The sequence below is a fragment of the Balaenoptera physalus genome, assembly GCF_965194825.1.
Source record: "Balaenoptera physalus genome assembly, chromosome: 10".
NCBI lineage: Eukaryota > Metazoa > Chordata > Mammalia > Artiodactyla > Balaenopteridae > Balaenoptera > Balaenoptera physalus.
In genome coordinates, this window is record NC_138889.1 from 74,154,935 (window position 1) to 74,182,669 (window position 27,735).

General features: G+C 53.0%; 1 protein-coding gene and 1 long non-coding RNA gene across 14 annotated transcripts in view; one reads left to right on the forward strand and one right to left on the reverse strand.

The window, feature by feature from the left end:
* Positions 1–27,735, forward strand: part of LOC309667728 — a 504,177-nt gene that overhangs the window by 315,525 nt on the left and 160,917 nt on the right. The window lies entirely within an intron of this gene.
* Positions 8,853–27,735, reverse strand: part of PLEKHA7 (pleckstrin homology domain containing A7) — a 210,187-nt gene continuing 191,304 nt past the window's right edge. For 2 of the 13 annotated variants that reach the window (XM_082476517.1, XM_082476521.1), the window contains 10 exons: positions 27,526–27,634; positions 27,134–27,360; positions 23,192–23,380; positions 22,982–23,099; positions 21,033–21,136; positions 20,287–20,487; positions 17,313–17,471; positions 14,988–15,121; positions 13,673–13,815; positions 8,853–12,261 (listed from right to left, as the gene is read on the reverse strand). In XM_082476517.1, coding sequence (XP_082332643.1) covers positions 12,161–12,261; positions 13,673–13,815; positions 14,988–15,121; positions 17,313–17,471; positions 20,287–20,487; positions 21,033–21,136; positions 22,982–23,099; positions 23,192–23,380; positions 27,134–27,360; positions 27,526–27,634 — 1,485 coding nt within the window. In that variant the 3' untranslated portion in view covers positions 8,853–12,160. Of the gene's footprint in view, positions 13,038–13,672; positions 13,816–14,987; positions 15,122–17,312; positions 17,472–20,286; positions 20,488–21,032; positions 21,137–22,981; positions 23,100–23,191; positions 23,381–27,133; positions 27,361–27,525; positions 27,635–27,735 lie in introns of all 13 variants that reach the window. The other 11 variants (XR_014267916.1, XM_082476522.1, XR_014267917.1 and 8 more) reach the window with 11 other exon arrangements.

Here is a 27,735-nt window from a genome sequence, read left to right on the forward strand (position 1 = left end):
GAGGCTGGGAGGACCCATTTCCAAGCTCACTCATGTGAGTTCTCAGCTCCTCACTGGCTGTGGGTCAGAGACATCTGTTCCTTGCCCTGTGGGCCTCCCCACAGGTTAGCTCACAACATGGCTTCCCTCACAGTAAGCAAGTGAGAAAGCAGAGGGCGCCCAAGACAGAAGCTATAGTCTCTTTGTAACCTCATCTTGAGAGTGACATCCTGAACTTTGCTGTACAGAACACAACATTGTAAAGCAACTATACTCCAATAAAAAAGAAAGAAAGCGACATCCTGTTATGTTCTGTCACATCCTATTCATTAGAAGGGAATTGCTGGCTCCAGCCCACACTTGGGGGGAGCGGCTTACAGAGGGTGTGAATGCAAGAAGACGGGGATCACTGGGGGCTGTCTCAGAGGCTGCCACCACAACGAGGATCTGAAGCAACTCACATATTCATGGTAGGAGTATAAATTAGTACTACTTTGGAAAACACTTTGGCATTTTCTACCTAAGTTGAAGATATGCTTACTTTATAACCTAGCAACTCTACACCTAGGTATATACCAAAAGAAATATGAGTGTACGTGGATCAAGAGATATGTTTAAAAATGTACATAGCAGCATTATTTGTAATAGCTCCAAACTGGAAACATCCAAATGTCCTTTAACAGTAGAATGGATAAATACTCCTCGAATATTCCTACAGTGAATACTATACAACAGCAAAATGAATGAAACAGTTACATGGATGAATATCATAAACAATGTTTAGTGAAAAAAAGCCTGGCACAAAGGAATGCATTATTATTCCATTCTATTATTCCATTTGTACACATTTCAGAGAATAAATAAAACTAAGAGTATCTGATGATGCCTGATTAGACAGAAAAACTATAAAGAAAAAGCAAGTAAGGGACTTACCTACTGGTGCAGTGGTTAAGAATCCGCCTGCCAATGCATGGGACATGGGTTCGAGCCCCATCCAGGAAGATCCCACATGCCACGGAGCAACTTAATTAAGCCCGTGTGCCACAACTACTGAAGCCCGCGCACCTAGAGCCCGTGCTCCGCAACTAGAGAAGCCACCGCAATGAGAAGCCCGTGCACCGCAACGAAGAGTAGCCCCCACTCGCTGCAACTAGAGAAAGCCCAGGCGCAGCAACGAAGACCCAACGCAGCCAAAAATAAATAAATAAATAAATAAATAAATTCATTTTTTAAAAAAAGGCAAATAAGTAGTAACAACAAAAGTCAGGAGGGTGGTTATCCTTCGTGGGAGAGGGAGGGCCTACTGAGCAGGAAGGGGCACCAGCAGGGCTTCCTGCATCCTAGCAAACTTGAATTTCTTGACTATGGTGGTGACTGCAGAGATGTTTGTTTTCTGATCATTTACTGAGCTGTGTGCTGTTATTTTATATACCTTCTACATGTATGTTACGTTTTACCATAAAGAAAGCTTTCACAAAACTACACACATACCCACATCCTATTATCCAATTGTGCACAAAAGGGGGCCCAGCAGAGGGCCTGGCCTGAGGTAAGTGCTCAGTGTATGTGAGCCAGTATCCATTTCCAGGACCCCTTCGGGTGGGAAATCCTGTCTGCCCCCTCTCTTTGACCATGCCAGGCCCTGGAAGGAAAGAAAGGTAACAGGGCTGTACCTCCTGGAAGCCCTGCCATTTGCAGCAGGGTTTGGCCTGGAGGGGCCGAGGCCCCTCTACCCGTTAGAGGGCCCAATCTTCTCCCACGTTCCCAGCAGGAGGCAGGAGTGGGGCTGGCTGGGGGGACCTCGGGCCAGGGGTCAGGGACCAGGAGCCCTTTTGGAGCAGTCACTGGAGCTCAGCTCTAAGACAACCTGCCTGCCCCACGTGACTTCAGCGAGAAGACGCAAAAACCCTCTCTAACCACCTCCCCACACCCCCCGCAAACACACACACACAGAACTTCAATGAAAAGGTCAAGGGAATTTTCCTCCCCTGTAAGTGGAACGAATCTTTCTTGGGCCCAGAAAGAATTATTTATCAGGTGTTCGTGGCATTCCGAGTGCCTTTACAGGGCCCGGCTGTGCTCTGAGGCACAATAGACAACTTTCTTCCTGAAAGCTGGGTTTACAGGCCAACTTCAAAGCCCATGTCCTCAGGGCAGGGCACGAGACTCCAGTGTGGGAACTGACATCAAAGGCGCCCGCAGCACAGGTTGATCTGATGTCAAGGTGGACAGCCGCAGGGCTGCCAGGGGAGGCCCCAGAGGACTCGCCTGTCCTCAGCCCCTGGAGAATTCAGGGAGGCAGCCTGGTGGTGGCATGGCCCTGTGAGCCCAAACTTCAAAAGCCCTGGGCCATTGCTTTACTTGCTGCAGGCAACTGTCTAAAATGGCAGACGGATGGTGGAGGGCAGAAGACTGGGGTGGGCGATAGCAGCTGGCCCCAAACCCGTTTATCCTGCCGAGCCGGGGAGAGGAGACAGGGTTTAAATGTGGAAGGACTACCTGGAGCCTTGCTGTTCGTAAGGATCATACATGAGGGCAAACCAGCACGGTGACCACTGGTTGGGTGTCCCTGCCAGGGATGGCGCTTAAGGATGATCTCCTTTAGTCCTCACATCACCCATGTAAGGTAGGTGCCGTTATTCCCATCTTTCAGAGAAGGAAACTAAAGCTTAGGGAGGTTCAGTGACTTGCCTAAGGTCAGAGTTAATAAGGGTGGATTTGCATTCCACAGCTCCTGCTCTTACCTACTACTCAAGAAACTTAAAAATAGGGTACTAGGGATGCTCTCTGGGGGCTAGAGTATAAAACATGCAACAGAGCAGAGAGAGGCCAAATCATCTGAAAAAGAGAGAAGGCTCCCTGGGCAACAGCCCTTGACTTCTTTCATTCTCTCTTTCATTCAACAAATTATTTCTCAGCACCTTGTGGCAGACATTGTTCTGGGCACGAGGGATAATATAATGAACAAAGACAATGCCCTTTCTCTTAGCAAGCTTATATTCCTGTGAGGGATACAGGCAATAAACAAGTAAACAAAGAATGAGAATGTGGTATGTGTTAAATAATTATAACTTAAATGTAGGTAAATGAGAACTTATATGCCATATTTTTTCTAGTGCTTCCTATGGGGCCAGGAACCATGCTTAGCATTTTCTTTTTTAAAAAAAAAATCTTTTTCTTTCTTTCTTTCTCTTTCTTTCTCTTTCCTTCTTTTTCCTTCCTTCCTTCCTCCCTCCCTCCCTCCCACCCTCCCTTCCTTCCTTCCTTCCTCCCTTCCTCCCTTCCTTCTCTCTCTTTCTTTCTTTTGGCTGCGCTGGGTCTCCTTTCTATGGGGTCAATCTCCTAAAAAGGGACTGGCCAGCCATGGTCACAGAGAAAGGGGGCACCTGAGGGTCAGTGCCATCTTATTCTATCCTGAGAGAGGAAGCCCTGGTCTGGAAATGTGGGCCCCAGGTCTGTGGAATGGGGGGCATCCTGCAGTGGAGGTGGGACCTCGGGCTGCTCAGTGTGCTGCTCAGTGACACCAGGATTCCTCAAGACTGGTCCCGGGACTGCCAGGCCACCTTCCAAGGAAGACTTGGCCCCTGGAGCAACAGGGGTGGGGGCGGGGTGTATGGCAGCGAACACAGTAGCTTGGCAGTTGGGCTCTCACTCAGTTTCCGCCATGCGTCTCCCGAGCCCTGTCACTGTGAACATAGCCCTGAGACAGCCCTGCTCTTGGTGGTGACAAATCCAGTTTCTGAGCTGCAAAGCCCGGGGACCAATGGCCGGGTTAAGTGAGCCGAAGTAATGCCCCTTCATGGGATCCCCAGGCTGTCCAATCATGGCCGTGGGCGCAGCTTACCTCCGCTGAGCTGAGCACCTCCTGCTCACCAGGCACTGTGTTGGGCGCTTCCCCGTGGGTCTCTCTTCATGCTGTCCATGAGCTCACGGTCCTCACCACAGGCAATGCTATTTCAAGTGACCCAGAATCCAGGCCCACAGGACTGTCTCCCCCCACCCCCCAACCCCATCTCCTCTTCCCAGGGTAACAGCAGCCAATGCAGTGCTTAAAGGCTCTCTGGAGTCAGATACAAGCTCCAGCTTCAACTCAGTCTCTGACTAGTCACAAAACCATCATGGCTCAGTTTTCTCATATGTAGTACGGGGATCATGATACCTACAACCTGGGTAGGCTAGATTATGCAACAGTAGAAAATAAAGCCTAAACTCCCAGGGGATGAATACATCAAAGTTTATTTCTCACTCATGCGAAGTGAGCCGTGGGCCTCGGGGCCTCTGCTGGGTAGTCCCCTTCCAAGTGGAGATTTAGGACCAGTCGGCTTGCATCCTGTGGTTACTCCATCCAGAATATGTGGCTCCCAGGTGTCCACTACAGGGGAAGAGAAAGCTGGGGCGACTGCACTGGCTCTTAAATGCTTCAGTGGCTGTAGGAGAATGAGGAAGGAGTCCTGTGGTAGATAGTCTCCAAGACGGCCACCGTCCATCCCCTCCCTCTGCACGTGCACGCCACTCCACCCATCAAGGGGTAGAATCTATTTTCCTCCCCTTTAAGCTGGCTGGCCTGTGCCTGGCCTTGGTCAAGAGAATGTGGAGGAAGTCACCCTGTGCCAATTCCAGATCTACGCTTCAAAAGGCCTGGCAGCTTTGCTGCCCTTGGAAGCCAGCTCAGGTAAAAACTCCAACTACCCTGAGACCTTCACGCTGTAAGACGGAGCAGCCACGTGGGGAGGCCGTGTGGAAAGATGGAGATGACCAGCCAGCTCCCAGCTCCCCAAGCCATCCCAGCTGGGGTGCCAGACATGTGAGTGAAGAAACCACCCTGGACACCCCAGTCCCCCCTCACCACATGGAGCAGAAGACCTGCCTAGCTGAGCCCAGCCCAGGCTGCAGACTCATAAGAAATAACAAATTGTTATTTGGGGTGAGGGAGGAGGAAACATAGAGAACGTGTCTGAGCCCCACAGACAGGGGACCTGAGCAGAAGCTTGAAGAAGTGGTTCTCCCCAGGGCTCTGGGTGAACCGGAGCACACAAAACCTGCCTGGGACCCGAGAGACACAGAATTAGGGAGCAAAAGTTCTCCTACGTGCGTGCAGACTGCAGCCTGGGCTTGGCCGGGGAGGACTCGCGGTGAGAAACGCTCATCAGGCACCTCGAGGGTCTGCAGCGCCGGGAGAGGACTGTGAGCTGGGCAGGGACGGTCCCCTGGGGCGCAGGCAGTGGCTTCATGGTTTGACGACATCCAGGAGCTGCAAGTGGAAGAACTGCAGCTTGAGAGGCCTGCGGTGAGCTCACGTAAGATATGCCTGGGGACCCCAGAAATGACTGCAGAGACATGGGCACAGGACCTTGACCCTCACTGTGAGCAGATGGGGGCAGCGGCCATGAAATCTGAGTTTTTACTGTCAGTGGAACTTCACTGGTGTCCACTGGGTAGTGTGGCCTCAGGAAACACAGATAACAGCAGGAAGGCCCGAAAGTGACAGCCAAAAACACTAATTTCAGAGTGTATGTGAGACACCCTTGGGGGCTCCCACAAGAGGCAGGAGGAATCTGAATGGGGCTGGTGTCCCCAGTTGTGGGCAGAGAAGACTGGGTATCTTCTACCATTTGTTACTGCAATTCTGACCCCATTTTGACCTTCCCAGGCCAATCTTCTAGGCTGGAGATTTGGCAAGGACACTGAAAGGATTTTGCTGAGATGCCCAAGTCCTGGGTTCTTCCAGCATAGGACCTGATTTTCCAGCTCCTCCCTGGGGTGATTCTGCCTCTGATCTCGAATTCTGGGTCTAGAAAGGAGGTGCTTTCTAGATCCAAGGGGCCTCTGGAGGCAAACAGACCCTTGGAACTCATTCAAAGGTGGCGGCTGTGTGCCTTCAGTGGGCCAGGAGAGGCCCCTTGTGTGGAGGGAAAATGTGACTCTGGATGCTTCCAAGGGCCCAGGCCAGGATGGCAAGAGGGACCACTGCTGTGGCCCACACACAATCAGCAAAACGTCCCAAGACGTCAAATCAGTTGAGGATTGGGATGCAGCTCAGGGCGCAGCAGAAAAGCATCTGCAATCGTTAAGTGATGTCAAGGGCTGAGGACAGTGGCAGCTTCTTTTCTGACTCTGAGACCTCAGCCAAGGGGCTGTGCCTCTTATCCCTTCTCAGTTCTAAAACACAGTGTAAGAGAAAGCGAGTGGCTGAGTAAGGAGCCCCTTATTCCCAAGGACAAAACCCTCGCCCATGGGAAGGGGCCCCTAGCAAGTACTTCTCAGCTCTCCACATAAAAGCCTTTGAGAAGCTCAGCTGGGAAACCTCCTCCCTGTCTCCTAAGCTGTCCCCAGTAAGCTCAGAGAGATCCTTTCTGGGGTCTGTGTGTGCTGCTCTGCAGGCTCGGCCTCTCTCCCCAAAGCTTAGCCCTTCCTGGGCTGGCCTGCACCCTCCAGCCACGACCCGCACCCTCCGCTGTGTGGGCACGTCCACCCCACGGGTGCCCTCGCTCCATCCTCATCTGCATTTAACATCCCTTGTTGGGCTGTGGCAGAGAATACTCAACAGACTCGTATTAAAAATGCCCTTTAAAATTCAAAAGCTTTGAACTAAAGAAATACCTCGAGAAGTTTTCATGGAAAGTTCAGTTCCGCTGGTTCAATTCACTACACTTAGATGCACCTTTTCAAATAATAGGAAAAAAATGTAACAAGGTCAGACCCAATCAATATGCTTGTTCAAACAGAATTGCGGGGACTGTGATGTGTGCACATTTTGTACTCTGCCTTTGTACCCTGCCACTCGCTCTGAAGAAAGGTTTCTTTGCTCGGAGAGCAATGAAAGTGGTAGCCTTTGGAGTAGAGATGGCAAAGCAATGGCGTGTTTACCGGGCCGGGAGGGGCTGCCACTTTCCCATCCCCCCAGCCTCATCTCTTTGTTCTTTTCGTAACGGCACGCAACCCACACGGGCAAAGTTCCTCATGTGCCCCAGTGTCTGATGCTGAATCGGAAGCAGAGGGCTTCCAGCATTTGCCTGCCTCGTCTCAGAGATGTGATCTGTGGATTAGACAAATAATTTGCTGCTTCTTTCCCGCCCTTGGTACGAACACAAAAGGATTTGCCATAGAGTTCTGTACCACAGCTGGGGGAAACTCCCAAAGCCTAAAATGGGCTCTTGTCCAGCTGAGTCAGGGTCCACATCCACTCCACGCCCCCATGCCTTCCATTCCCAAGCTGACCTTGGGCAGATGGAGGTTTCCCTGGCCTTAGGCTGCAACCTACAACAGCCAGGAGAATTCTGGAGAACCCAGCTTAAGTGAAGGTGGCCAAGGGGTCAGAGGGAGAAGGGACTAGTTGCAGATCCCATCCCCCCAGCCAGACACAAAGGTGGGCAGAAAAGTGAATGAAAGGGAGCAAACAAAAGGCCTGCTTTCAACATCTGCATCAGTCTGGGCACATCTGCCTCACATGCACTCACAAATGCACACACATCTCAACTTCAATCATTTAAACAACGCCCTGGACATGCTGAGAATCTGGGCAGTTCAGAAGGGTCAAGTGGGCATTAGGAAAAGATTATTCCCAACCCCTGTTAATACTAGATCCTAAAATGTTCTTGTTGGTTCTTGCTAAAATAAGATAGACATCCTGGGCTCGACCGGGACCTGGGTTAAAGTCAGGAATGGACGTCAGCAGGGGTGCAGAAGCATGCTCACGCTCCCTCTGCTGACTGCAATCCCATCGTTTCAAACTCTGCTCAGGCCCCGTGGGTCCCGGTAAAGAAGCAAAGCCGGAATCGTTGGGCCACGTGGGGTTTCCCAGTGGCCCCCCGCCTGGAGGGTCCCTGGTCAGCCAATCTTCCGCAGATGGCATCTTACCTCAGGTAACAAGTCCTCTCCAGGGGGCGGAGAAGGAGGCCAGGCCACGTGCCTGCTCACACGTGACATAGCCGGAGGGTGCCTCTTCCAGATCACGCGTGCTCTTCGTGAAGTCTGAGGTGAGGGCCTGTCACGCGCTCTGTTTGAAATTTGGGCCACAATTCTTACAGAACAGGCTACCCCTCCTCCCGGCTGGAGTGGAGAGAACAGTCAGGAGTCACCCTGGGGGGAGGGGGGGGAGGGGGGCCTCCTGTACCTTTTTTCTTGCCTTGCACTCAGTTATGGACAAAAACCCTCCTCCCCACCGTCCCTGCCTCCCTTTCATCGGTTATGGAGATAGCTCCAAGTAATGCTTAAAACCGGAGAATATTTTTCATTTTAAAATTCAAAAAGAGAGCAGTAGCTAAAAAAGCAGCAGCGTTCCCTCTTCAGAATGCCTTGGTATCTATTTTCTCCAGTTTAACTAGTTGGAAAGTCGCTCTAAACTGAGGGCGCCCTTCTTGGCAACAGAGAAAAACTGCCATAGCAACAAACTTGGAAGCGCATGCATCCCTAAACTGAACTGGCCTCTTGCCTTCTGTTTTAAGCATATATCACAAGTCAAAACGAATTAAACACAAGTCCAGTTTGCAATGGTCCGTCACTAACCCGCCTCACTGGAGCAATCCGGAGGCATGTGGGCTGGAAGAGGGCCTGCGGAGTCCCTCGCTTTGTCTGGGATTGCAGACCGCCTGCCAAACCAGCCCCGCACAGGAGTCCACAGCCCGGTGGCCCCCAGCCCGGCTAAGGGGGCCGTCCTGAGCGGCTGCTGAGGCCCAGCCAAAGGCCCAAGTGCGCAGGCCTTCCTCCCTCAGGCCTCCAGAGTAAATCAAGTGTCACGGAACTGTCATCAGGAGAGACTTCATAGGTGAACACCGCAGGATCCAGAGCTGACACTGGGGGTTTTCCAAAGAAATGGAAAAAAAACTAACACAGGCCACTCAGGAGAATATAGCCAGCAAAAAGCAGGAAGCATATCAGGTTAATATTTTAATCTGTACATCACATTTTTTTTTTTTTTTGCAAACCATTACAGTTTTATTTAAATTAACTTTTTCTTGCAAAATAGTCATTTCATTTTTTCCAACAAAATCTTATAAAGGCAAAAATAAAATCTTATTTTGGCAAATGTCATGAAGTTGATACTGGCAGCATATGGAGTTAGTTAAAAATAGACGGCAACTTCTAAATATATTCAAGATTATTTTTCTGACCATAGTCAAAGACAAATTTTCATTTAAAGTGTGGCTCCACCCAATGGAGTTGTTTTTTGTTTGTTTGTTTGTTTGTCTTTCAACTTCATTTTCCGGATGCAGAATATCATGAGTTCATGACTTACATAAAGGGCCACAAACACTGAGCCTGGCTTAACAGCGCCCTCCCCGTTTTAGGCTGGAAGTCAAGTCATAGTCCTGTCATCGTGGCCCTGCTGGCCATCAGGGAGGGTAGGGGCCCGCTGCCTGCCCACCTGCCACCTGACCCAAGTCCTGGGTAGGCTGACCTGTGTTCTCAGGGGCCAGCCGCAAAGACCCCAGGACACCTTTCACAGCCTAGTGCGGACTCAGGGAGTTGTAGGTAGATGCCACCCAGTGTGACGTTTATTGCTTATGATACAAATCAAAGGTGTTTCTTCTCACCTTTTCTGTATTTCAAAGTGTATTTTTTTTTTTTTTTTTTAATTACAGCGAACTGTTTTTGTTTTGTTTTTTTTTGAAGAGCCCTTTGCTGAGAGAACCTCATGGGCAGGTTGGGAACCAAAGTTCTTGGACACACCTTTGGGCCTAAGCCAGACCCAAGGCCGAGGCTCCACGTGCCAGCTCGGTGGAGTTTCACCCTACAGAGCTGGTCATCAGGCCAGGTCAGGGTCAGCTGATCACTGCCCTGGACAACAGACCAATGAGCCCAACACTGGAATCCACTGGAAGTACATCTCCAATCCAACCTCACCTGAGTTCAGCAGACGCTGGACTGGCCTCTGCTCACCCTGCCCTTCGGCTCCCACCCACACCCACCACCCAAACGGTACCTGAATCTGTATGTGCAGCTCCAAAATCCTGCATCCTCACCTTCTCAGCCACTCAGCCCTTGAGGTGAACATTATAAAATATAGCCTGATTCTAAAATACAGAGTCAGTATTTTACAGTGTGTATTAAAAGTGCCTTTGTCACATGTAAAAAGGAGTCTGAACTAAAACAAGCGTGGGTGTTAGGCCCTAGCCCTGTGGTGAACGCCCCACAGCTGGTGGTGCTCTGTCCTCCAGCCTGAACCCCGGCTCAGCTGGAAGGGGAAGAAGGATCAATCTTCTCGGAGGAAACTGGTTCCACTGGCCCCTGGCTCCAGACTTCTCTGCACGCTGGATCACGGGTCAGTCACTGCCTGGGCTGGCAAAAAGCACAGGAGACAATGAGAGGCTGGCAGGACCCCAGCCCACGTCTGGGGAGCAGGCGGTGGGCGTGTCTGTGCACACGTGACAGGGAATGGCAGGCTGACAAGACAGAGAACAGCAGAGCAGGGGGCTGGGGCAATGCGGCCGCTGCTGGGGGACCCTCGGCTTCGAGAACTAACGGGCGTCCCACCTTTCCTCCACCCTCACCACTTCTAGGAAGTTTGCCAGACACATGCTGGCCCCTAGACTGGGTCCCTGCTCTGATAGGGCAGAAGGCCTGAGCAAAGAGGACTCTGGGGTCCAGTTCTGGCTCTGCCCTTCATTTGTTGAGGGACTCTGGGTAACTCTCTCAGCCTTCATGGGCCTCGTTTTCTTAATCTAAAAACAGGGTGACTGTACCAATCTCCTAATGAGGGTGCTGGAAGGGTACAAGGAAATGTGTGTGTGCTCTGAAAAGAGCATTAGAGGCCTATCTCATGACCACAGGGGCACCAAAAGCAGAGAGGAACAGAGCCTCTCCTCTGCCTCTCTGTGGCCTGGGGTGGCGTCACCACACTCGATCTCCAGGAGAAAACCATACACACTCCCGTGGCCCCAGAAGACCCTGCAGCCTTTACAAAAGACCTGGCTGGAGCATTCCCTGGGGTTCCTCAGTCACAGGGTCCCTACTGCACACGTCCCAAGAGCCTGGCCCAACAGGCCGACCTCCTCCTGCCACCCTCAGGACAGTGAAGCGTCCGGGCGGGTGGACACTTGCCCAAGACCATGTCTCCGTCCCAACCACACACCGCCATCCCTCACTGCACTCCCTTCTCCAAACATCTAGAGCCCCTGGGGGTGGCCCAGGTGGGCCAATGGAGGTGGCCCAGGTGGGCCCAGGGTGGCGATGGAGAACAGAGGCTCTGAACTCGCACAGAAGGGGTTTGAACCCTGGCTCTGACACAGCCGCAACTCCTTGGGCAAGTCCCTCAGGGTCTCTGAGCTACGCTTCCTCATCTGTAAAATGGGGTGAATATCTCCATTGGGTTGTTGTCAAAGGAGATGATCAGCACGATGCCTGGCGCAGAGTAGGCGCTCAGCAACGTTAACCACAAGTGCGTATAGAGGGATGAGAGGGGAAGCCCTACACAGTCGTATGAAGTGGAACGTCAGGGAAAGGGCTGCTGAGACTCCTGATACGCCCTCCCCATCCAGGTGAGGCAACAGCCAAGAACTCAGAACAACAGCCTGGACTTGGCCCCGGCCTCCCGACTCCTGGTCCAGCACTCCCTCCCTACTCCCACGCTGCCTTCTCTCACCATAAATGCCCACGTGGGGAGGACTCAGAAGGGGTGGTGCTGGAATGTTCTGCAGGGGTGAGGGCCATCACCCTGGGCAGCCTCCTCCTGAAGCTTCCCTTGTGACTGGAATGAGCCCCCATCCCTCACAGGGCCCATGTCCTCATCTGCAAAACTGGTTTTTCTAGGCTTCCGGTTCTTCAATTTCTTTGGCCAAAGCCCTGACGGGGAGAGGCCATGATCTAATTCTTCCTTCCCAGCCACCGCCCCCCCTTCCCAAGCCCGCCATCTGGCCTGCCCTGGCCCCTGCGGCACTGGGCCGCCTGCAGGAAGGACAGTGGGGCGGGAAGGGGCACAGCTCTAGCTCCTGAGATTTCAGGGAGCCAGGGGGCTTGGATCACACAGTCTCTACTGTATCAGAGCCGCTGAACGTTGAGTTCCTAAAAATCATCAGCCCCCCACCTGCCTACCAGTCCAGGAGGGGTCTCCCGAGCAGCCGCTTTGCCCATGGAAGGAAGCGTCAGCAGGTGGCACTGCAATCATCTCGGCAGCAGAGGGGAGGGGACATGCTCAGCGCCAGGTGAGGGGACACGCCAGGAGGGGGCTCTTACTTGGAAGGTGTTAGACAAAGGTGTAGTGGAGTCCGTTGCTTAAGGGGGGGTAAGGTGGCACCGTCCTGGAGGACAGGGGGGCTTTAGGCGGGAGGAGGGCCAGCTGCTGCGCTAGACGGGCAGACAGGAATTAAGTGGTGCGTTAGGCTCCTCGTCTGCTCCTGCAGCACCAGACGCCCTGCACGGCAGGGCCGGGGTGCCGTGGGCCCCACTGCCCACCACTAACAGCCTGGGCTTGTGGGGGGCACATCCATGGGGCCTGGCGGGGGCCTGGCCTGCAGTTCCCAGAAATGTCTCTGAGCTGGAGAGAGGGAGCAAGAGTGAGGAAAGGCTGCAGCAAAGGTGGCCACTGAGCAGGGACGTGACTGCGGGGTGTCGGGGTGTCAGGTCTGGGGCACGCTCGCCTGCTGGTGGTAAGGAAGCCGAGGACAGTAGGTCCACATAGGTAGAGCAAGCACAGGCCAGAGAGGAGGGCACTTTATGGCAGGGAAGGTGCCCCTGCTGGAGCCCTTGACATGGGGAGGAATTCAAAATCAGGGAGCCCCAGGATCATTACGAGGAGGGGCCCGGGAAAGCCGTCTGCTGTCTCCCCAGCGAAGACCCCCTCTCAGCCCACGCACATGTCCTCAGGGGAGTCAGCGACTCTGTACGGGATCCGAGCTGGGAGACAGAGCACAGGCTGCCCCTTGTCCTCGGTCATACCCATGGCTCTGCTTCCCAGGGCCAGCCACCTCCAGGTCCAGCAGGCCCCACCCGTGGTCACTTCTAGACCCTTTGGCCAGGGTTGGAGGACTGGTGGGGACTGTGACCCCACTTCAGGCTGGTGAGAGACCACCCCTCTCACACCTGGCCAAGGGCACCACCTAGACATGCAGTGGCGGCTGCATCTGGGGAGAAACAGCACAGGTGAACCGTGAGAGCTCACACAGGGAGGGCACAAGTGGGTGGAGAGAGGAGCCAGGAGTCTCTTTCCTGGCACACACACACACACACACACACACACACACACACACACACACCCTCCCATCCCATGGTGCTGGTTTTTTCCCACTGGACAGCAAAGTCCCACTTCCCAAGCCCTGCTTTCTGGCACAGGCCACTCTGATAGGTGAACAGTGACTTTGACTTGGGAACCAAAGCAGGGACCCCAGGGAGGGTTAGAGGGGCCCCATTCTGCCTTGTCCCAGCAAGAAATCCAAGCACCAAAAAGCTTTCCTGCCCCTTCTTCGTGAGGCCAGAAACCTTAGCCTTGACTCCTTAGCTCAGGAGAACAGGAAAAACCTGTTCTCAACCCACAATCTCAGAGAAAGCGGAATAGCAGTACCACTCCCAAGATTTAAGAATGAGCTCTACACCCTCTCCCGGGACACTCCTGAGCCCCAGTGCCCCTCGCAAACCCTGCAGCGCGCCTGGGACAGGGGAACATACCACCGTCCCTCGACGACCGACAGGCCATGCCAGGCCCTGAGCCCAAGGAGTAGGGGGTGGGGCCCAGCCACAGAGGCCATCCGCGTGGCCTCACCTGCCACCTGCTTGCTGCGCTGCGAGGCCTCGGAGGCCAGGGCGTAGGAGATGTTGATGATGCGCTCCTGCTCCTGCAGCTGCGAGCCCAGGCCGGCTACGCTGTCCTGGTCCTGGCCAGACACTGGCTGCAGGTTGCACATGCTGTGGGAGAGCCAGAAAGCAGGCTGTGGGCCTTGCCACCCCAGGCACCTGCCTCAGGAGAGCAGGGTCTCCCTGGCCTGAGGATCTCACCCTTTTGGGGGCATCAGATAAAAATGGTGCACCTTGGGGCTTCCCTGGTGGCGCAGTGGTTAAGAATCTGCCTGCCAATGCCGGGGACACGGGTTCGAGCCCTGGTCCGGGAGGATCCCACATGCTGCGGAGCAACTGGGCCCGTGCGCCACAGCTACTGAGCCTGAGCTCTAGAGCCGCAAGCCACAACTACTGAGCCCGCGTGCCGCAACTATTGAAGCCTGCACGCCTAGAGCCCGTGCTCCGCAACAAGAGAAGCCACTGCAATGAGAAGACCATGCACCACAAGGAAGAGTAGCCCCCGCTCGCCACAACTGGGGAGGGCCCGCACGCAGTGACAAAGACCCAACGCAGCCAAAAATAAATTAAATAAAATAAATTAAAAAAAAAAAAAATGGTGCACCTTCTCTCCAGACAAAGGTGCACATGCTTCTCCCCAAACACCTAGTCACAGCTTTGTTCCTCCTTTGGCGGATCGCAGACCTCAAGATAAGGGTTCCAGCTCTAAGCTCCTATTAAATCCAGGCGTGAAAAGGCTAACCGCCCTCTGAAAGGGAGGCCCTCAAATACCCGGTTTACGTTTCTGAGGCTACAGAGGCTGATGCGACAGGAAAGTCACTTCCTGGGGTCCCATCCTGGCCTCCAGGGATGTGGGCAAGGCCTCTGGCACCTCAGGACAAGGCTGGGCCCCTGATTCTGGTCTAGGGGTCTGTGTGAGGGAACATGGGCCCTAAGGCTGGGAGGGCCATCCTTGGGGCCTACCTCCAACTGTGTCCACTTCACCACCACACTTGGCTCCACTCCCCACACTAGCCAGGACCACGGGACACAGATTTGGGGGCAAGGGCCTAGGATGGCCCTCTGAGTGCTTTAGGACCTCCCAGATGACCTGGGCAAGCTTCCTCGCTGATCTGTGGGTGACGTGTGGAGAGCCGGCCTGCTCCTCACAATGAGCAGCGGTGGTCTGAGATGGACGCCTGACAACACGCTCCCCGGCCAGCCCAGCCCAGGGCCCATTCAGCTGAGACACCCCTGGGGTCGGCCTAGCGGGTCGTCAGGGCTCAGGCAGCATGAGGGCTGACCTGGACCGGGCAAGGATGTTCCGGATCTTCTCGGCTTTGCGGTACCGCGCCTGCAGCTCCTCCAGGCTGGGCGGCTCTTCAGGATCCAGCTCCACGTAACGCTCGGGGATGGAGACCTTCTCTGGTTTGGAGAGCTGAGGAAAGGTGGTGGGAGGCATAGATGTTGGGTTTGGGACCTGCTCTCCCCATCCTGTCCCCCGCCATGAGGCACGCGGAGGAGCCCGCAGACTTCAGTCATTTGCTAAGATCACAATGGCAGTTCACTGTGCAGTCCCGATCGGAATCTGGGTTTGACTCCGAAGCCCGTGTTCTATCTACCGTACCAGGCAACCTCCTACAGGCCAAGGGAAGGGAAGGGGGAAGGCAAGGTAACTAGACCAGTCAGCCCTGAGGGTACAAATGATCACCCTAAAAGCTACCCTTGATGTGGTCTGACCTCTCCGGCCACGCTGACCCACCTCTGCCCCTGCTCTTTCCTCTGCCTGGGACGCTCCTTCCTTGGGCTCCACGGGCTCTTTCTCCTCCCACCCTCACCTCCAGAAGGCTTCCCTGACCCTCCTTCTCCCATCCACCCACCCCTGCCACTCCCTCCCGTCTCCTGTTTGTTTCTCCACTGTCTAGAGCAGGGACTTGGTACTTAGTAGCCCTTCAGCAAGCACTCCTTGGATGGGTGGCTGGGTGGCTGGGTGGCTGGGTGGCTGGGTGGCGGGATGAAAGAAAGTGATAGTGCTTTCTGTCCCTACAAAAGACCCAGACAGGAGGCAGCCGCTTGAATCTACTGCTCTCAGGAGGAAAATGACCCCAGCTCCTCCCCACCAGTCTCTCATACAAACCCAAAAGAAACCTCAGCTTGGTGAACCTTTAAGTGGGCCAAGAACGCTAAAGGCAACTTTTGCACACACCTCAGGGAATTTTTTTCTTCCTTGAACTACATTAAAATGGGGTTGGTTGAAACTTCCAAAAACAAGCTAAATCCAATCCCAGGGCAAATCTGGACTTGAATTTAAGCCCATGCAGACCTTTCATTCTGGTGAAAGATGGCAAGAAATAAGCTCTTTTCTGTTATTTCCCATGAGGGCAGATGCAGCGGAAGGAAGCAGATTACATTGTAGCAGGAGGGATTTAGGTTAGAGATAAGGAAGAACTTTTTCCCCTGGCTGGCAGGCCAATTAGGACACCGCAAAATGCACTTCCATTGCCAAGGCAGTGTGTAGAAGCTTCTTTTGTGGACCTGAGAAAGCACGGACCTTTGGCTGTTTCAGAGGCGCCAAAGGGAAAAGGTCTGAAGGCAGGGGACTAACCTCGTTAAACCCTGGAGCCCCAGCTGATCCCAGAACCCAGCAACTCCACAGGCGTCAATTTGCCCCCATCCTGTCTGATCTATCCTTCATGTGGTGAGAGCATTTCCTCTCATGCAGTTTCAGGCCAGGCCAAGCCCTCATACAAATGTGTTTGGGATATCTGTGGGCCACTGTGCACTTCATTCAACAGAGTCATCATTCAGCAAATATTTACAGAGCATCTACTGTGTGCCAGGCCTGGTGCTGGGTGCACAAAGGTGAACCAAACAGCCAAAGACACTGCTCTACAGAGCTTACAAATGGCACAACATAGGCCACAGGACACCACCCTATGTCTTGAAGACCCTAAGTCTGTCACGCTCTGACTCCCGTTCTCTTCCCTTGCGTAAGAGACGGTCCTGACTGTGGTTACTTGCTTTTCTGGGCCTGCCCGGCCATGATGCATTTGAGCCACCAGAGGGCGAAAGAACCCAGACCAGACCTATCCAGGTCTCCTAGCCTCTGCCATAGCTGGATATTTCACCTGTGATTTCTAAACCTGCCCTGCCTTTTCCCCAAGTCTGACTGCCCAAATTGGCCTGACTGGCCAGATGCAAGACCAACCCCTGGTTTTCCAGGGAACATATCCTAACAATAACAACTACCTCATCACATGCCTACTATGTGCCAGGCCCTGTGCTCACAGCTTTGTGATCATTGCTAACCGTCAGGGCAATGTGGCTGAGTCACGTAACGCCCCCCACAACCCACATTACTGCTGAGGAAACTGAGGCACAGAGAAGTTAAATGACTTGCCACAAATTACAAAGAGAGACAGATCTGAACCTGCATCAAAATGCCTGGTCTCCTCTTACTACCTCCAGGTGCTGTTCATCCATCCTCCTGGGCCACACTGAAACCGAGCTTGTCCTCATTCAGGGCAACACCCCACCACCCCCGCCCAATGCCCCTGGGAGGGTTGGTCAGGCTGGCGTCTGAAGGCTGGGCCTCCTGGGGGCAGCGTGAAGGAAGCCCCTGCCCTCACCTCTCTGCTGATGTCCACGTCATAGTCTTGTGGTTCCAGGTCCAACTCAGTGACAGGCACAGCCCGCACCTTCAGCCAGCCATTCTCCTCCTTGTCCTTTCTGTCCCCTTGTACGGCCCGTTCCAGCAGCTGCAGGTCAAAGTCCTGCTCGCGCTTCCACTGGTAACAGAACAAGAGGGTGAAATGTAGTCACTTCCTGACTATTCCTTTTGGGTAGGTCTTGCAGGCACTGGGGTCCTTGGGAAGATGGGCCTGTGACTCATTAGGGAAAAGCTGTGTGACCATGGACCTCAACCTCATCTCTAAAACAAGGCAGCAGCAATTCTGTGACACAGATGGTCTTTGCTGTGTTCTGAAACTCTGTGACAGAGAGAACAAGGCCTCTGCCCCTTTGATACAGCCGGACTCCAGACTGCTGATTTCTCTCTGATATGGGCCCCAAAGTATCCAAACCTCCCAGGCACAGGTCTAAGATCCACGACTTTAGATTCACAATGGTCCCCAGGGATACAGGAGGCTCCCAGGTCCAAGAAGGTGACCCTAAAACAGAAGCTGGGACAGAGCTCAAGAGAAAAGGTTTGCCGCTTCTGTGGCATGACAGATCACGGAAGCCCTTCTGGTTCGGGAGCCATATGTTCCAGCTCAGAAACAATGGGAAAAACAAACCCTCTGAGGCCCTGGTAAGCAAGTGGAATAGCCAAGAGCCTCTCTAGTGGGCATTCCCAACAGGACACAGTTAAGGGTCGGGAATAATGCCCCCACCGTGGGACTGGGGAGGTGCAAGCAGGAGCAGCTTGCGGCCAGTGAGGCAGATAAGCTGCTGCGTATCACACATCTATTTGGGGCAGACGTTTTAAGTTAGAATAACCAAAAACATGTAAAATTTAAATGCTAAATCAAATGCAACATTTCCAACTCTGTAACAAGCAGGCTTCACAGAGGGAAACTCTAACCCAGCCACTTTAAGATCCCAGCACGATGGTTTGGCTCCGCCGTGGCCTTTCTAATCACCTGTGGCCTGCATCCCCAATAGGCCTCGACGCTGAGCAGGTTGTTGAGAGGAGGGAACGGGCCCAAAGCCTCCCTTTGCTTGAGCAGAAGCCAAGCAGACGCTTCTCCATCCCAGGTTGCCTTCTCCTTCCCACCCCATCCACCTCACAGAACCCCAAGTGGTCATCGTTGTCTTTAATGCCCCCTCAAGCCCTCACTCACCCAAGCCCCAAACCCACGCCATAGCAGCACATTTCACCCATTCGTGCACAAGCTCTCCATACTGACTCTACGTCAACGTAATCGCTCTTAGGTGATGGTTTCCAATTAAAGTGTAAAAGGATTAGGCAGTTGAAGATTCAGGGATGAAAAATTAATTTAATGATTCACAAAGAAAACACACATTTTCTTACATGCTCACCAGTGCCCCAAAGAGAGACAAGACCTCACATAAACCCAGCCTGATTGTTTCCACAAACAGAAAAAGTTCACTGGACTCTACAATGTATCCTGGGGAAGAACCACGCCAATCCATTATCATTAAGCAACACGTTTATTGGCGCTGAGGCAGAGACTTACACAAGTCTTTTTTTTTTAAAGAAAAAAATTACAAGGTATTCAAGTTACGATTTTTAGATCATTTTTCTACATTTGAGACATCAGGTTGTGAAAAGTCAGTTTTACCTCATCATATGACATTTACTTATAAAGTTTAAAAGTTACTGGCTTTGCAGCTTTTCAGGATATGAGTATCCTGGGTCTGATCCCTATGGTGTCTAACAGCTGCAGAGAGGCCCTCTGAATACAGATCATAATGTATCTTGCTACCTGTTCAAGTTAATAAATACTAGAAACACAAAAAGTTTTCCGTAAGAAATTGTGCCGATGGGGCTGGAGGAATTAAAACTGAACCACCTCAGACTTGGCAGAATTTATTCCAACATGCAATCTCTGAAGTCTGTGTCTACTGTCCAGATGTGAGGCATGGACTTTGATAAATTCATCATGCCCAGACCTCTGACAATGACCACGGCCCTCAGGCAGCGGGGCTGGCTCAAACTTGCGGGGCAGCTTTTGGGATAAGGGAATTATGAGTCAGTAAGCCTGCATAAAGGGGGCAGCAGAAAGGTGAGTCACACATGGGAGTGCTCACTAGGCTATGGAGAAAAGAGCTGCTATTATAAGCCTGGTAACAAGAGCACAGGCCAGTTAGAGAATGGTTGATGCAAATTAGAAGCGTCTGTAGACACAATCAGGCAGGATTAGAGAGGCAATGAGCGGTAACGCTAAAAGCAAAAGAGCTTGTGCAGTGAATTAGGGGAAGAGCAGTCAGGCTAGAGGTCTAGGGAAACATTTGATTTCAAACAACAGGGAAAAGTCAAATGGAATGTTTCCAAAAGGGACCTAAGGCGACTGTGGGCAGGGCGCAGTGCCTGGAAGCACCACCAGGGGGCAGCAGACGCCCCGGCTCTCCTGGGGCATGGGGAGGCCCGTCAGCACCGCAGCGGTGGGAGAGCCCTAGTCCTCAGAGGTGAGGGGCACCACCCTCTGCTCAGTTGCCCCACAGGGCACCCGCTTGGAGGTTTGGGAGGCTGGTTGGCTTGCACTCCTCCTCCTCAAATCATAGCACCATCTTTCTCCTCCACTCCTCGAACCCTGTACTTCCCGAGTCCTTGGTTCAGCTGAGAGACTCCAAATGCTTACAAAGGCCTCCCTCAAGCTCGACCGCAGAACTGACTGTGGACGTTCTCTCTGGCTCCTGGGCTCCTGCAGTGACATCCTCGTTCCTGCTCTAGTTCCGGGGCGCCCTCTGGCCAAGTCACACATGCATCCCGGCTTGTGAACACACAGCCCGTGGGGTGTTCTCTGAGCCATCCAGGTCGACAGCCCACTCTCTCGGGGTTGAGAAGTGCTCGTGTCTGGGGGACTCGGGGAAGCTCTGCTCCCTGTCCCAGCCCCGCCTGCCTGGACCCTCCTAACATACTGAGCCGAGATCTCCAGGGAGTGGTTGGCTGAGGTAGCGGGACGAGGGCAGACCCGTCCTCTCTCCTTGGCTCAGCGTCCTCTTGCGCTCCCGGACCAGCGCCTTCTGGTGCCGCTTCATGCGCTCGAGCTGCTCCTCCGCGCTCATCTTGCCCCGCTGGTGGTCCCCTGAGTACAGGCGCTCCAAGGCACTCCTGGGTCTCTGAGGGGCAGGAGGGACAGACAGGGCAGCTGGGCTGGGAACACAGAGGGCAGCCGCCCCGCTGGCTTCATCCCCGTCTCTCTCTCTCTCTGTCTCTCTCTCTCTCTCTCTCACACACACACACACACACACTCCAGTTGGGCTCCTCCTGGCCACTGAGAAGCACCTCCTCTAAGCACACTCGTGGACATGATACCGCTGGCCCTCACGGGCTCTCTGGGCAGCACCCAATTCTGCAGATGCAGACACTGAGGCCCAGGCCTGTCCAGTTGGGCACAAGCACATCATGGGCCACAACTCAGGGTGTGACTCACTGGGCGAGACTGGGGAGAAAGGTGGGAGCCCCTTGGGAAATGTGGAGGGCAGTGTGATGCCCTTCTCGGTGGGCAGTGGTGAAGGCATCACGAGCACATGGTGACAGGGAATCTGAGCTCTGGAGGGGTCACCTGACAGGATCGCCAGTTACCGTCTACCTCGGAGCCCTTCGGGGAACTCTGTGCATGAGGGAGCAGTGAGCCCCTCAAGAACTTCTCAAGGCCACTCACAGGGTAGGTCACCTTGCTGCTTTCGGCATCTAGACCCCTCTGAAGCGTGACGTAGGGAGCAATGGTGGACGACTGCTGGAGCCTTGACGTGGACCCCGAGAGCCCTTAGTGAGGAGAGAGAAATGCAAGTGGATTTGTGGTGAGGAGGACAGGCCACCAGCCCCTTCTTGATCACCTCCCCCTCCCGTGAGGGGACCACGAGGAGCCAGCCCACAGCCCACGCCTCTTCCTGCCCAGGGCCCGGAAGAGCAGGGCCCCAGGCAGGGAATGCGGGGCCAGCCCACGGGTGCCCTCTGTCCCCAGAGGAAGATCTGGGGACTACCCTCGTCTTCCCTCACATGCAGAAGACCTGGGCTGCTTGGCAGGAGGAAAGGATGGAGGGCGAGGAATGCCCTGCATCACTTCCTCCTGATGAACTCCTATGCATCCTGTGTGACCCATCTTGGATGCCTGCCTGTGAGAAGCCTTTTCAAATGCTCCAGGCAGGATCAGTTATTCCCTGTATTCTTCAGTGTATTCACTGGCTTCTGCACTGACCGCAGTGTCAACATGCCTGTCTACAAATTCAACAATGCCTGGTTGAATGAATAAATGACTGAATGAATAAATGAAGAATGGAAAGAAGAAGGCACCAAGCATTTACTGAGTACTTACTACATAACAGGCAGGCACCGTGCCAGGTATTTCATATAGATTTTGTCCCGCTGGCCCTACAAAGTAGCATTACCTAACCACTGTGGAGGTACGCAATCTAAAGCTCAGAGAGGTTAAGCAACTTGTGCAAGGTCACATGGAGCCTCAGCCCGTGCTTTCTCCACTAGCAACATTCTTATCAAGGCTGGTCCCTGACATCTGGAAACGGGCATCACACTGACTGAGGACTCCACCAGCATTTAGCACATAGGAAAAAGAATGATAAATGTCCTGCAATGCCCAGAGACTCCTGAGCGACAAAGAACTGTCCTGCCCACAGGCCACTAACACTGCCATTGATGAACACCTCTAGGCTGTAATGAATGAAGGGAAAAGGGTCCGCAGGCACAGTGCCAAGGGTTGCTGTGGCCCGACTCAGCAAAAGCCAGTCCCCTCCAGGGACCAGCTCAGGACACAGCAAGCCTACACAGCATCGTGAGCTGGGAGTCACATAACCCCATAGGAGTCCAAATCATGGCGGTGTGGCCTCCTGTTTCCACACCCTGTGAACGGGGGAAAGCGCCTGACCTCCCACCAAATGAGGGAGTGTGGTCAACCTGCTTTGGGGTTCCAGATGGCCTCCTTTTAAAAGGATTTCAGAAAGAGGATCTGGCTATGGGGAAAAACAGGGCATGGGTGAGCCTAATGGCCTAAATCTGTTCCTACCCCCATCTCAAAGGGACAGGGGAGGAGAGTGAGAAGACCCAACTGAGGAGAAAGGTGTGTTTGTTTAAAGAAAGGACTCATTGAGTCTTAGAGTGACACAGAAGAGGAGAAAAGCCTCTGGAAGGCATGAGATGGGATGGCCAAGCTGATGACAGTCACCCAACATCCCAGCCTGCAGGGTGGGATTCTGGCTCTATCACTTATTGGCTAATTGGCAAGTTGTTTCATTTCTCTGGGCCTTGGTTTTCTTATCTCTAAAATGGGGATAACAATAGTACTTCCCTCACGGGATTATCACGAATCTTAACTAAGTGAATATAAAGTGCTTAAAACAGTGCTGGGCTTTATAGTAACTGCTATTATCATTGTTCCCGGGGGAAAGATGTAATAAAAGAGGATGAGAATCAGGATGTGAGCCAGAGGCAGGAAGGACAGGCCCTCCCTACAGCCCAGAGTCCGCTGACAGCTGCTACCCAGGCTGAGGCCCCATGCTGCAGGCAGAAGGGTGTGAGGACCGGGCAGGGCTGGGGAGCAGTGGTGTGGCAGTGGCGGGGATGCCCAGGAAGACTCCATGGAAAGTCTCGCCTTACCTCTGCCTGGCAACGTCTGGTACCTGCTCTCAGAGCCCACGAGTCCCAGGGAGGGAGGGGCCATGTCCCCACTGAAGGTCGCCAGCTCAGGCTCACTGACGTATGACCGGAGTTCCACCTGTGGGCAGAGTCTGAGGCCGTCACACCTGCCCCGCCGCCGTCCCTCTCCCCACACACAGCGGGGCAACCCCAGGGGTCCCCCCTGCTCACCCTCGAGTCCCCGTTCACACACTGCCCCTGCTCCCGGTCTCGCTTCCTCTCGTCCGACTGCCGCTTGAGGCCCCTCACTGAAGTGTGCCGGATGATGGTGGCCTCCTTCGGTAGAGGTGGCACGGCCGGGGGCTGGTCCTCCGGGCTGTAGAGCTCAGGGAGCGGGGGCCTGGGAGGTGCCTCGTCTTCCTGCTCAGAAACAAAACCAGAACCAGTGCCCGGTGAGAGGATGATCAGTGGCACCATCACAGTGGTGGCCCAAAGGGAAGGAGCAGGCCACCTTGGGTCTGCAGCGAGTGACCACTTCAGCCCAAAGATGCCAACGTTTCCCCTGGTTGAGCTGTGAGGTCGGGAGACGTCTCTGCTCCAACCCCATCCTTCCCTTTGATTCACACATCCTCCATTTTTCAAAGTGTGATCTACACACAGTCCAGAACTCAGGACACGGGTCCATGCTCTCATGCCACTGGCTCGGAGTGCACCATCAGGGGAGGCAGGCTGGTAACTCTGTGTTTACCTGTATGTCTATGACAGCACCCCACCACCGCCACCCCATCCCACCATGCTCAGACGGAGCCAGCCCACGGTCCCTGCACCGTCTCTGGATCCTTCAGCAGGCTGGGGATCCGAGCAAGGACCATCTACATCCTCCTGCCCTTTCTATCAGAAATGCACATGGTTACAAAATATTTCCTCCTTCCTGACTCAGGCACAGAATAGGCAGTCAGGATGGGTGACTCACTGCCTTCTCCACAGCCCACTCCCTGGGCTGGGATGAATGTAACTATTTTCCTTGAACCCCACTGTCCACAATGCTCTCCGAGAGCTGTGGCCTCTCTACAGACCGACAGCCTGGCCCCTGACTGCCATGAACACCCACTCTTGGCACAAATGACCACCCAGACTCCTTCCTCCTAACCGCCCCCTTTCTTAGCCTAATTTTGCTTTGTTTTTCAGAGTTCAGGAAAGGGTGCTGTAAGCTTGTTTTGCAAAGGTTTATCAGCACTCTTCTAAAGCAACACATTTCATTACTGTGTGAAGTTTAAGCTGCCTACCTAAGATACCCAGAGGCTCTCTGAGCATCAGTGGTTTCCAAACCCTGACAAGATCTTGGAATCACCAATTCCTAAAAAAGCCCCCCAGAAAGATAAACGCAAACCACTGATTGCCTTTGATTGAAGGGAATAGAATGTCTGGAGACAGAGGGTGGAAGGGAGACATTTTATTGCATACTTTTTTATATCCTTTGATTTTGTACCCTTTCAGAGTATTGTTTAATAAAAAAATGACATTAAATTTAAGAAAAGCCAAATAAAAATGAAAGAACTATAGCTACATGCAACAATATATGGGTGAATCTCACAAACATACTGTTGAAAGGACGCAAGATACGAAAGAATAAATACAGTATTATATATGGGCTAAATAGAAGTGTTTCGGATGCAAATATAGGTAGTGAAACAAAACAAAACAAAAAAGCAAGGGAATTATCAAAAAAGTCAAGATAGTGGTTACCTCTGGGAGAAAGAGAAAGGGCCTACGCTGGGAAGGGACCCACAGGCCCAAGGGCTTCTGATTGCTGGCAAAGTCCTATTTCTTAGAGTCACAGACGTAGAGAACAAATGTATGGATACCAAGGGGGAAAGAGGGTGGGGTGGGAGGAATTGGGAGACTGGGATCGACACATATACGTTATTGATACTATGTATAAAATAGACAACTGATGGGAACATACTGTACAGCACAGGGAACTCTACCTAATGCACTGTGGTAACCTAATGGGAGGGAAGTCCAAAAGGGAGGGGATATCTGTATGTGTGTGGCTGGTTCATTTTGTTGTGCAGGGGAGGCTAACACAACATTGTAAAGCAACCATACTCCAGTAAAAATTAATTAAAAAAAAAAAAAAAGTCCTATTTCTTGGTCTGAGTGTTGGTATGAAATGGGTAGTCTATTATTATTTACTAAATTATATATTCATGTTTTATGTCAATTTCAGGATGGATACCATTGTTTCACAAAAATAAATATAAAACAAGCAACCAACAATAAAAATGGTAAAACTGGGGCTTCCCTGGTGGTGCAGTGGTTGAGAATCTGCTTGCCAATGCAGGGGACACGGGTTCGAGCCCTGGTCTGGGAAGACCCCACATGCCGCAGAGCAACTAGGCCCGTGAGCCACAATCACTGAGCCTGCGTGTCTGGAGCCTGTGCTCCGCAACAAGAGAGGCCACGATGGTGAGAGGCCCGCGCACCGCGATGAAGAGTGGCCCGCGCACCGCGATGAGGAGTGGCCCCCGCTTGCCGCAGCTAGAGAAAGCCCTCGCACAGAAACGAAGACCCAACACAGCCATAAATAAATAAATAAATAAATAAATAAATAAATAAATAAATAAATAAATAAATAAATAAATAAATAAATAAATGGTAAAACTGGTGAACATATATACAACTAGAAGGAGGGGAGAGAAGACCCACCCACCTTGGTGACCCTGACGCTCAACCAAGTTGAAAGGCCCTGCTTCCGAGCCACAGCAACCAAGCCATGAAGAGGAGCCTCTGTCCTCATCTATTTCAAGCTGCTTGTTCTGCACAAGGGGAAACTGAGGATGCTCAGAGAGGGCATGGGCCTTGCCTGAAGACCCAGAGACAGACAAGGGCTGGAATCCAGGCAGTCCTGCTCACAGGCCTTTTTCCCTTTGCTCCTCGTCCCAGGGGGCAGGCATCTTGCATTATATCAGCACCTGTCTGTCCCAGCCACTCCTGCTATTTGTTTTGCTATTTTCTACCTCCTGTTTTGTGGCTGGTGCTCCATGACTCTTAGATCTCGGAGTGGGAAGGAAATCTCAAGATAAAGAAGTTCACAATGACCCTGGTTCCCTGCGCCTGTCTTCCAGCTCTGGGCTCTGGACCATGGCTGGAAGCAGGTGAACGGTGAAGACCAGGTATAGGAACTCGTGTGTTCTAGCCAGCACTGTGCACTGATCTTGTCAGACGTCCTAAGCATACACGGTGCCCAGGCAAAGCTCCTTCAAGCCCTTGTTGGCAAAAACCTAGAGGTCTCCATTCCAAGGTCCCCTCTGCTATAGCTTCCCTGACACTTGGACCAGGCCCCTCATGTTTTCCAGCCAAGGCTGGCCTGCCCTGGAAACATGAGCTATCACAGTACCTGACCACATCTTTTATTTCCTTAGAGCCTTCTGTGCTCCCAGACTCAGCCAAGGGCTTGGCCCTTCTCTATGCCAGGCAAGCCGAGGTGTTGGCCCAGGCAACCACACGGGCCGCATACCTAACCTGAGGACCAGGGCTGAATGTCCAGTTAGATGTCAGATGGCACAAAGAATGGTCAGGAGATGTGGATTGGATTTACTAACTAATATGGAGACCTTATGCAAATTTTAACACCTTGGGCCTCAGTTCTCTTATCTGTGGGATGGAGATACTGACCTTCCTGTCTATACTCCAAGAGGTTACTGTGAAGACCACATGTATCCTCACAACCCAGCACAATCCTCAGCTGCAGGTGGAGATAAGGACACTCTTCTGCTAAGGGGAGCTCACTGCCCAAGCTGCAGGTTTGCACGGAGCCCTGCATGGGGCAGCCGCACACTTCTCTGCACGACACAGATCACAAATTCTGCCCTACTCAGTGCAGTCACTGCCTCTTGCTAGGCTTCAGTTTCCCCAGCTGCAAAATGGGAGAGGTGGGATAGATCACCTCTAAGGGCCCTTCCAGTTCTGGGAGACTAAGCACAATGGCAGGGGCCCCTACCTCTCCTTAACTGCTCATGGCTCAGGAACCCCTCAGGACTCTGGCTGGTCTGTCTCCCCAAGCTTCCCTAAAAGCTTCTCTCCCAAGAGAAGAGGACCTGAGGACAGAGAAGGACAATCATCTGCCAGAGAGGAAACGACAGCGCCCAGCTCCTGGTCATCAATACTCACAACTTTGGGCTTCGTCTTGGTTGGTGACTGAAGGGGAGACGTCACCTTCCTCAGCTGGGGCGGGTGAGGTCGGTACGGCACGTAGGTTTGCAGCTGGGGGAAGAGTCGAACCTCCAGAGGGGTCCGCATGGGGCTGGTGGGCGGGCTGGGCTGCAGGGGCGGCTTGCTCTCAGAAGAGGAGATTGAAGGCACAGGCGGGTGAGGAAGCAAAGGCACTGTTTTCCTCTCTGAGGGGTGTGGAGAGAAGCAAAGGGTGCGATGGAACAAAGACCCTCTTCCTCGGAGGACAAGGGGAGTGACTTAGGCATGAAGACCCGACCTCCCCAGGGGCCATCCCCCAGCTCCAGGCGCTGGCCTCCACCACCCCACCCCCAGGAAGATGGCCCGCTCACCCGGATTTTTGACCGATTCCACCAGGATTCTGAAGTTCTCTTTATTTGCACTCAGGCCTGCAATGACATCTTCGATCCTCCAGAGATCCTTCTGTATCTGCGATTTCTCCTGAGGAAGATGAGGTAGTGGGTTCTTTTCCTTCTTAGCTCCTAACCAGAAGTTTCTTCTTAGGACTTGTGCTGTCATTCAGACAGAGCCCCTCACCCTGG